Genomic DNA, 11028 nt, shown 5'->3' with positions numbered 1-11028 from the left:
TCAAATCCTGAGGCTAAAAAGGCTCAAAAGTTTATTTCTAGATACATGTAAGTATCAAAGTTTCAGCTCAAGTTACGAAAGGGGTGGCAATGAGTGGGCACGGGTCGGGCGTAAGTAAAGACCATTCATAAACAGTTTTAGGGATTACGTGTTACAGCCCAACTCAGTTTTGGCCCAAAGCAATTTCCAACCAAATAGAAACCCAAAGAAAATATAGTCCCAAATTAAGTTAGCTAAAGACAAAACAAAACAAACTGGAATTCCGAAATCAAAGATGAGGGCACTCATCTGTTTTGTCTTTTTCCCTCTCTGCTAGAAAGCTGAAAATGGCGGCGTCAAATTTGGGAGGAAGCATCCTGAAATACGTCTATCATTCAAGCAGCCTATACAATAAGAATCCAGGCCAACTCTTCTTCTTCAGAGGCTTCGCTTCTACCCTCTTCGTTAAAGGTATTCATATTAATTTAACGAGAGTTTACCATTAACCTATTGCCCACCATTACATGTCGAGTTGATTTGATATATATATATAAAGTTGGATTTTGTTTTTTAGAATTATTTGGTAGATGATGAAATAACACAAACACCCCATGTTCTTTATTCGGGGGTGGTTGCAGAATGGTGGAGTAAATTTTTGTTTTTGTAGTTCATTGTTTGGGTTTTCTTTAAAAACAAAAAGTCTTGGTAAAGAATGATTAGCTTATCTATTTTAACTGGGATAATAAAGAACATATGTAATGGGTTAAATGGGTTAATTGATTGAACTTGCATGCTTTGCTTGATTAAACCTGCAGTTTTGAAAGGTTTTAGAAGAGGCAATATCGAAATGGACATTCTTTGGTCAGTAATCAATGAGGATTATAAAATTAACTTTGGGCTGAAAGGGTATTCCTAAATTGAAATTTCTTAGCTTCATTGAATCATTGATTCTCTTAGTTATTGGAATTTCCTCTTATGCCGTTTTTAATTTTGTCTAACTTTGGTTCATGCAATTTTCACGTGATACATACGTGTTCTTACTAGCTGGATCACTTTCTTTCAATTTGGAAGCTGTTGCTTTCGACATGATTCCTCTTCCTGATACTTTTGTTTTTACTGTAACTGATGATTTTACTTGCAGGTATTTCTTTCTCCACCACAGAGGATGTATTAGCTAATTCATTTTCACAATTTGGCAAAGTAGTTGAAGGTTTGTTCTGCGTCTGTTTATCCCAGCTTGAACACCTTTTTTTTTTTGGACTTTTTCTACTAATAATTGTCCTTTATTTAGCTATTTTACTTTTCCAGCTAAGGTAATGATGGATAGTGTTAGAAACAGATCAAAAGGGTATGGCTATGTGACTTTTGCTGAAGAGGATGAAGCCAGGAAGGCTCTTACAGTCATGAATGGGCAGGTAATGTTGCATTACATCTTTCTCATTTCTTTTCCTTTATTTAATCCTGCATTAGTCCTCTGCCACACATCAAGGAACCTTTTATCAGTTGTAGAATTAAGTAACACCTTTAATGTGAAGGATGTATATATTCTGCTGCTAATTTTGGCATTTTTCAAATTGCGAAGTTCAAATTTGACAAATTGTAATCACTTGCAGTTGCTAGATGGACGTGTCATCTTTGTAGACAAGGTGCGGCCTGGTTCAATTCCAAGGACCCCGAGTCAAGCGGCTGATGAGTGATTTTGGTATTTTTTTTCATGTCATATGAATACACTAGAGAGTTGAAGCTATGGAAATCAATTACATTCAGAGTTTCGCTTTTTGTTTGAAAACAGTTTTCCTAGAATGACATGACAGATGGAATGGGTTTAATATTATTTGTTCTAGGTCTGTCAGAGAATTTGGATCTTTGATGATTTTGTAGACAATTTTGGTTTCTTCTCCCCTTCTATTATTGGGGTCGATGATAAGTTAGATGTAGGTTATTTACTTCCAATCATTCCCACTCCTTATATTGATGTGTAATCGTGTGAAAGCCTAAGCATGTTTATGAAAAGGTCTGAGAGATGCTACTTAATGATTTCCGTGTTTTAGTAAGCTGCTTAACCCAAGTTATGGCAGGTTCAGAAAATCTAAGACAAAATGGAAGGCGTGATAGTTGAGAAAACCTCGGGCTTGGAGTCTCATGATAAGGAAGCTCCAGTGCAGTATTAATGAAATGTAGGAGCAAGCTGAATTAAATTCCCCATTCTTGTAACTAGGGTTACAGATTACTAACAAAATCCTGTTTGATAAATGTCATCAAAAACCATGTTGTGTGGCAGCATGCAATTGGGAGCCGAGAGTCAGTTGTTACATATGCAGACCTACTCTGGTCTTATAGGATACCCTATAAGTTTAATCCTAATCTTTTATCTTCAACAATTCAAGTTTGAGACTGTTAGCTTAGAGAATCTCAATTTCTTCATAGGCTTTTGCATTCCCATTCTTGCTTAGTAGTATCATTCATTCCCCAGAGAAACTAGTTGCTACGAGTGTGTACCCCAATCTCCTCTCCTTTTTCTCAAGAGTTATTTTTTCCATTTCCTATTTTTAAAAAAAAAAGAAGAAAAAAAATACAGAACAAAATAAGGAAAAGAAAACAACACCAGAAAATGAGAGCATGTTAGCATTTCATGCATAGGCATCCTTACAATGCACTAGTATTTTCCTTTTCGAAAAGGAAGTTTGTAATTTTAATCTCTTTTCCAGAAGAATTTCAGTTTGATTCTGCAACTGTGAACCAGATTCCCACGATTGCATTGAGCAAAGCACCTGTCACCTGATCAAATTTTCAATACCATCAACCCTAATCTCCATAAGTAGGATCAACTTTTTGGTTGGTGCTTGGACCCTACATATTATTCTCTGCTATATAACTGCAGTGTACAATACTGGAGCTGAGCAAAATTTTTTCTCGCACCTTGACTTGACTGATCTCATTTTGGAAAAATAAATTACAAAAATCTTCTTTGGACCAGCATTTAAAATGATCCCTCGTGATACTAAAACTAACAAAAACATTAGCGCAAAACCACTACGGAACCTCATGGGAATTTCGGTTTAAGCTACATCAGGGAAGGCATTTGCATACAATGCCGCTGCAGCTATCAAGCTGTTTTCACCTTTCGAGAAGGAGGTCGTCGAAATAAACTGATTAGATCATCAAGACCCTGTACGACCAGCATAGTCAATTAATTAACAATTTTTCCTTTTTAATAAAAAGTGTTATTAACATTTTGTTACATTCTAACCGCAGGAAAAGAAAAGGTGAACATTGAAGATTTTTTCTTGATAGTAAAGAGAGTGTACCCTGGTTGTGATGACAAGAAAACTGAAGAGCACTATCAAATACGATCCCAACACAAGTAGCAACAGCAAGTCAAATGTTACACTAGCAACCTGTGACAACATGTTTAAACTGGTCATTATCTGCATTAATAAAGAAAGACTGAGCATACAAGGAAACAATTTCAACCATGTATCTTATGTGTCATAATCAGATAAAAAAAAAAAATGAGAAAGAGATAGCCCATTTAAGCAAAATTAAGCATTAAGCATTCGTAAGAAACTATATGAAACACCTGATATATGTTAAGTCTAGCACTAGTTGAATCGTAAAAAGTGAACATCCCTTCAAGATTTTCATGTTGCACATTCACTTCATCAGTATGATCAACTAATTCCTGCCATTGAGTGAAATGAATAACAGTCAGAATTCAAAGTGATAGAAAACACAAGACAAGTCATTCTAGTGTTTTCACCATTAACCCTCCATCCCTATCCAAAAGTTTGTTCAGTTTTATTTACCAACGAAGAGACATGAAAATCCTGCCATTTTTGACCTATTGGTTCATCCAATTGAATCCACTGGTAGAGGAGAGTAAAAGTTTTGAAGTGACGGATGCACCCTAGAATGAAATAAATTATTTTCTTTACTTTTGCTTCTGATTAATGATAAATGCAACTTTTCTTCATAAAAGCCAAGGGTTTCTATCTCATAAAATTCCAATTGAACAAGCACTTATCCAAGACATTTGACAATCCCTGTATCTTAAATACCATATAATATTTTAATTTCCTTCATTTTGATTCTTTTAACCTAAATTCGACACTAAGGAAAACCAACACCATTTTTCAAGTGTAAATCATCATCTTAAAGAAAGAAACAAAAAACATAAAGGAGGAGATCAAGGAAAGGAATAGAAGATAAACCTTTTTCAATGCCATGACAAAAGGGTCATTCTTTGAAAGAAATGGAGCCACTCGAGGTGTTTGTGACAAAAGATCCAGCCAAGATCGAACATAAGCAGGATTGACAGCCAAACTACTGTCATCTGCAAAAATTTGGACATTTTTTCCCTGGTGGCCATAGATATGCCTCTGCAAAGAGAGAGGAAAAGACAAATTTAAAATACAAAGAACATGTCCATGCACAAGCAAATGATCAAACCTTAATGTCTTTGCACACAAGTTAACTACAACACACACCTTTTTCTGACTAGTTGGTCAGTTTGCATAGATCATAAATACAATTGTGCTATAAATAGGATACAATCAGTAAAAGCTTGGTCCTATTTAGTACTTTCCACCCATGTTTTCTTCAGTCTTTCCCTTCCCGTTTTGACATGAGCATCCCCAATTCACACCATCTTACAAGATCATGTTTGGGCCTTTGCCTCAAATGTCTAAAAGATTACATCACAACAATAATCAAAATATACATAACACTATAATTTTTCTCCAGAGCATTAATTTATCATAGGCAATATATGCACTGGATGCAAATTTCACCTCTATGCTACACATGCAAATTTATTACACTCACACAAGAGCATCCCATGTTAAATTATTCATGTCACTATCACATTTGTTATTGCCTTGGTAGAGATCAGACATTGATGTCACTGGTCCACAAATATTATTCTTACAGGTTGCAGGTCTCATAAACATTGCAAGATAAATTTCCGTTCATTTTATGCTAAATCATAAAAAAGGGAGGGGGTGAGGGTTATGTCTTGCAAGAACAAACTCATTTTATTATAAGCATGGCATTCAAAAACATGAGATCAAGAAATACTCACAAATAGTTTAACCTTACCGCAAGACTTTCAGCGACTAACTTCACACCTCTAATAATTGCAGTTTCATTCACAAATTGCCTGCAAAAATATCAAGCTCTCAGCAACTATTCTCAAACAAAAAACATGATTTCAACTGTATTAATAAGGGCTTAAGTTTGAAAAGTATGACCTGCTATCAAACAGACCTCCAGTGCCTTCTAGGATGTCAGGAGCAACGGAGAGTTCAGAAAGAGTGGCAGCAGTGACTCTCAGCCTTGAGAACTGTTCATGCTCCCAAGCTACCTACAGCAACTCAACCGCTTTATTACGTGATCTAAACAGAAGAAATGCAAGAAGACAGAGCATTCTTATATCTATCCACAGAAATGTTCAGCACCTTCATGTGTGACGTCATATACAGTAAAGTCATATATTACAAGAAATGGCAAATGGTTTAAATTAAAAAATTATGTCATATTGTAAAGTCAAATATTACCAGAAATGGCAAAAAGTTTAAGTTTTAACAGATTTATTCAAAAATAAGTTAACAATTGCTAGAAAACATGTTCTGTTCAACATAGGACAGGCTCATAAAAGAACAAAGGGGTTAGGACAGCAATCAGAAACCAATTAAAAAGAATACACTAGTAGATATATCAACTTATAATTTCATAGCTGAAATTGATTATAAAGAAATATTAATCAAAACATAAGTTCTTAATTTTACAAACTGTAACAGAAAATGGTTCAAACATATAAAAACGTATAAACACATCAACTTACTCGAGGATTGGAGATGTTTATTTTCTTGTGCTTTAGACCAACTTTGAGGTCCAACTCCTCTGCTACATTAGAGAAACCCTTCAATAAACACCATATATCACATTATGAGACATTGAAAGAAAACTCAATATCATATAATGGCTTTGAAGCCTATTCGTCCACGTGTTACTGGCTTACCTCAAAAATTTGCTTGATGTAGGCATTCTCTGGAGGCTTTGACACATGAATCCACAACTCATTATCCCAAGAACCAATACTATTTAAACAAATAGCATAGTCAATACTCTCACGTAACCGTTGATCAAAACTCCGAAGCCACTGCACAGAATATGATACTTATATGACCATATTAACAAAAATGAATGGCAAAAGTAACCAATCAAAAAGACATAGGAGCCTCTGAGAGATGAGAAAAATTCAATTGACCAAGGAGAACTAATCACCTTCTGAGTTCCATTGTAGTTATATGGTCCACCAGATGTCAGGCCAAAAAGTAAATTGTACCTTCCTCTTGTCTTAGGATTTGAGTAGAGAAGAGAGAATAACCTAGCTATTTCAAGAAGTGCCACAATGCCACTTCCATTGCTGTCACTTCCCACTGATAGTGCCTACATGTATAAAAAATTTCTCATACCTTCATTCAGATCATTGAAGCTGGTTTTCTTTACTGAAATTTAATAAAAATACATACAGGAGCAACCCCAAAAGTATCATAAGATGCAACAATAGCAATGGTTGGAAGTTGATTTGCCTCTCCATCAGCTTTCAATCCAGCCAGCCACCCCTGTTGTCACACAGAAGAATTACCAGAGTAAAAACTTCTAGCAAACACCATCAATAGCATATTCAGGATTCCCCAGATTATATATGCAATGAGCAAAAACTAGCTCAAGAAAAAATCAACATACCCAAAGTCTTTCCAAACAAAAACATAATATGGAGATGGTGCATGTGAAACATGAAAATGAAGCCATGTAACTTTCAAGAAGCAATATAAATTTGTTCCCTGGTTAGAAGGCAATAAGGTTCTTTCCTTTTACATCACCACTACTATCTTGCCCTCAAGCCTCAACAGTTCAAATGTAAGAAAAGGATATTCTTTCAAATGGTACAAACAAAACCAAGTGCATGTCTTTCATATACTACCTGTATCTGATTATTACTATATATAAGAAGCAGCAAGAATACATGTATGTAATCAGTTACAACTCTTTTCCTTCACATAGAAAAATAAAAATTGACACACACCTGAATATTTGTGATGGTGGGAGATGCAACTTTCTTAGGTTCTGGTGTTGGGATAACAAGCTTGTATCTGCAATTGTTTCACAGATGGCGTATTTAAACATGAATAATAACAACAAAGCCCTTTTCTAACTAATCTCAAAGAAAAATTTACAAGAGAATACACAAGAACTATGAAAATATTGACATGTAAATAAAGGTAGAACCATATTTATTTACATAGCAACGAGGACTAATTCAAGGACAAATGCAGGAATATCAGAGAATAAAACAAAGGCATTGATTGTTTGTGCCTTGAGCTGGGAAAATGATCATTCTACAAAATTTTGGAAATAAAAAGAGAAAATAGGTAAGATTTTAGGCTAGATACATTTCCTGATCTCAAATAGGCGACCTTAAAAAAAATTTGATTAGTGCTATGCCCCATTAGAATTTTGCTGAAACAGTTTCAAAGAAAGTTTATAATAAATGAAAACCAAATAAACTTTTGTTTCTTCTGCAAAACACTGTCAACCCTCTCTCAGAGAAAAAAAGGCAGATCAGATGCAGGCGCTTTCTACTCAACATAATAATGCAGTTAAACACCCTCATTAGACAATAAATTGTGCTGGTAATGAGACAAGAAATTTTTAGGTACAAAGGATGAGGTAAGTGAAGAAGCTACCCAAATTTATGAAATGATAATAATCATTCACTGCAAAAATAACTGCCAACGATATACATTTAATCCACTAGAATTTCCACAATTGTCAACAAAAAGCTATCAACTAACCCGCCAGTAGTTGCAGTAGCAGGCTGACCAATTGCATCATTCTTCTTGATGTCAGCCAGCACAGTCTCAATTTCATCATTCTCAAAAGCAAAATAGACAGGATACTGCAGCACAAAATTCCAGAATAAGGGTAAGAATTTGGAGGGCAGAAGAAACAGAAAGTGAATCAAGAGGTGAGAACTAGCGAAGGTTTTCTCTTTTCTTGCCATTTTTCTCCGATAAATAAGAAGTAACGAAGGATAAGTCTGGAATCACAAGAATACTAATTAATTGGATTTCAATTCTAAAACTCATCTGTTTACAAAGAAAATGAGCTGAAAACTGAGAAGTACAGGACGAATATCTCCCCTAGCTGTTGACACTAGCGGAACATAGGATGATAGTGTCTTTCAGACCCTAACGAGTATGAGACATAAGTATACATCATAATATAATTACTTTTGACCAAAAAGATTACTAAAGACACAGTAATAGCAATAAAAAAAGTAGGTTCAAATCCAACATATGTATGTTGGTGTTGAAGAAGTTCCTTATCACTAGGCATGTGTGAGGAAGAAATTTCATTGTTTATGCCAATCATCCAATTTGTTGATATGACAATAACAGGCATCCACTAAAGATAGAAGCATGGAGTAAGAATTTGGAATCTAAACCACTTAGACTCAACAGGGTTTCCAGAACAATGGCAGAATAACTAGAAAGAAAGTGTTTAACCAATGACCAAAATAGAGGGAATATATTCAAACAAGATCAAAATTAAATTCAGACAAGATGAAAATGCTGGTGTAAGTACATATCGATGCAGTAACATATAAGATTCGCACAAAAAAAAAAAAAAGAAGCAATTAGCAAGATGTCAAAAGATGGTGATGACATGAGGGAAAAGCCATTCAATACGGTTCAGCATCAGTCAACCACAAAGATCCCCCAACTGACACAAATCCAATGTGCCAAATTGTCAAGTTAATAAATGACAACAAAAGGGAAAAGACATTAAGCACGATTCAGTCTCAGGCAACAAAGACAAAATAACACTCCAACCAACAAAAATCAATCCTTGCAAACTGTCAAGTTAGCAAAGTTAGGACCTTAACAAAAATTAGGTTGGCTAATGAGGAATCTTCAATCTCAATACATACTATTTATTGAAAAAGCAAAATTGACATGGCAACTTACATAAAGATGTAGACTTGAACAATAATTTTGCATAAAGATATAATTCAAACATAAGAAAATATATCTCTAGTATACTTACAGGTATATTTGCATGTATAAGTAACTGTTCAAGCTCCGCCAATACATTTTTCATTTTCTCTTTCTCATGAATTTGCTTATTCCCTCCATTTTCAAATCTAAATACTTCTGGAAGCAAAAATAACAACCCTCCTAACGGCTTTTTCTGATTAATATATTCTGCCAACCCCCAGGGAAAAAAAGGATAAGTTAGATTAAAAAATACAAAAAAAGAGGGAAAATAAGATCCTTAAAATGAAAGTGAACCTCGAACGAAAGTGATGTTCAATTCACGAAGAGGGATGATGAGGACGGTTCGGGAAAGATCGGCGCCGGGAGGGAAATGCAAGGAGGCGGCATGGTGGTTGAGGGAGGCCAAGCGAGATCCGAAAGGGGAACCGGACATGTCGTATTGGATCAGACGGTAGACGTCGACGACGGCGGCGGCGTCGCAGAGTTCGACGCAGGCTACTAAAATGAAGACTAGAGCGATCACTGAGTACATGGATTCTAGCATGTCGCGGGGGCCACCAGATTTCTTTGAGGCAGCCATGGGAGGGAGGGGGTGGGGCGATTGGATCTAGGGTTTGGAGAGAGTGAGTGAAGCTTGCTGTGAAGGAGAAAATTGGGGGTTTAATCGAGTGGGTTAAGTTTTTGTTTAATTTAGTGGAACTGATTCCACGTTGTTGCTAATCAGGTTAGCTCATAGATGGGAGTGTTCATTTAAGATCTCATCATTATTCTTGTTTCTTACTATTATTATTCACATTTGATTTAAATAACATCATATTCAGTTTAACAATAATTATTTTTTATGCAGCTACTACTCGACTATTATTTGTGACTCTCTATATCCGAACGAAGGTGAGTCTTTATAGATATATATATTTATTATATATAAAAGTAAGATGATTTGATTACTGTTTAATTTTTTTCAATTGAGTCTCTAATTGAATGACAAGTGTCATTCAATTAAAATCCCTCTTTATATATATTTTTTTACTTTTACTTTTCAAAACGATATCGTATTGATGTTAGACCTTTTACATTCTTGATTGTCTATTAAGAGTATTTTTTATTTTTTACCCTTCAATCAGTTACTCTGTTATTATTGAGCTTATCATTTTTAGGAATGTCAATAGGAGTACCTTATAATTTTGAGATACTCGAATTTTAACCCTATTAAAAATTTATTATCTTAATCTTATTAACTACTTGAATAATTTAAAAATTACTATCCTAACCCTAACTCTAATACATTCCTACTACCTTATAATTACCCTAACCCATTTAAATACCTGATTAAATAAAAAAATTATTAAAATATTCTTCATGGGTAAGTAAGATGATTTGATTACTATTCAATTTCTTTCAATTGAGTTCAATTAGAGCCCCTCCTTATATATTTTTTTTGACTTTTGCTCTTCAAAACGACATCGTATTGATGTTAGACCTTTTACATTCCTGATTATCTATTAAGGGTATTTTTTTTTCTACCCTTCAATCGGTTGCTCTGTTATTATTGAGCTTCTCATTTGTAGGGATGTCAACAAGTCGAGTACCTTATAATTTCGAGATACCCGAACCCTAACCCTATTAAAAATTAACTATCCTAACCCTATTAACTACCCGAATAATTTGAAAATTACTACCCTAACCCTAACTCTAATACATTCCTACTACCTTATAGTTACCCTAACCCGTTTATATACCCGATTAAATAAAAAAATTATTAAAATCTTCTTCATGGGTACCCAATTACCCAATTAACTTTTCTAACCTCATAACTTCTCTTTAAATTTATATGTTATAAGTTTATAAAAACAAATGTATATATACTGTAATTAATAATTTTACGAGTTATAATTTTTGCAATGTTAATACAAAATAAAAAGTAAATATATTTATATTTAAAGTACATATATATACACACACACGCATACATAAAAAATATTTT

The 11028-nt window shown here is 34.5% G+C and overlaps 2 protein-coding genes across 3 annotated transcripts; one reads left to right on the top strand and one right to left on the bottom strand.

Annotated features, from left to right (window-relative positions):
- LOC18590275 (cold-inducible RNA-binding protein) lies at positions 238 to 1935 on the top strand. Its single transcript, XM_018127611.1, has 4 exons — positions 238 to 450; positions 1121 to 1189; positions 1288 to 1394; positions 1593 to 1935. Exons 1-4 carry the CDS (start codon positions 327 to 329, stop codon positions 1674 to 1676), a joined length of 384 nt encoding a protein of 127 aa, XP_017983100.1. The 5' UTR covers positions 238 to 326; the 3' UTR covers positions 1677 to 1935.
- LOC18590274 (nicalin-1) lies at positions 2580 to 9823 on the bottom strand. Of its 2 annotated transcripts, none has more exons than XR_001929502.1 (14): positions 9339 to 9823; positions 9094 to 9251; positions 7839 to 7942; positions 7070 to 7136; positions 6513 to 6605; positions 6265 to 6429; positions 5999 to 6139; positions 5822 to 5899; positions 5229 to 5341; positions 5060 to 5137; positions 4191 to 4358; positions 3560 to 3661; positions 3288 to 3377; positions 2580 to 3148 (listed from the first exon to the last, which is right to left on the bottom strand). XR_001929502.1 is itself a non-coding variant. In XM_007015698.2 (14 exons), the coding sequence occupies exons 1-14, from the start codon at positions 9622 to 9624 to the stop codon at positions 3086 to 3088; spliced, it is 1689 nt and encodes a 562-aa protein (XP_007015760.2). In that variant the 5' UTR covers positions 9625 to 9818; the 3' UTR covers positions 2580 to 3085. The 2 variants fall into 2 exon arrangements, 1 of the variants encoding a protein (XP_007015760.2); XM_007015698.2 differs by having other exon boundaries at positions 5077 to 5137; positions 9339 to 9818.

Source organism: Theobroma cacao, chromosome 9 (genome assembly GCF_000208745.1).
Source record: "Theobroma cacao cultivar B97-61/B2 chromosome 9, Criollo_cocoa_genome_V2, whole genome shotgun sequence".
Classification (NCBI taxonomy): domain Eukaryota; kingdom Viridiplantae; phylum Streptophyta; class Magnoliopsida; order Malvales; family Malvaceae; genus Theobroma; species Theobroma cacao.
This window is presented reverse-complemented; position numbering and strand designations above follow the sequence as displayed.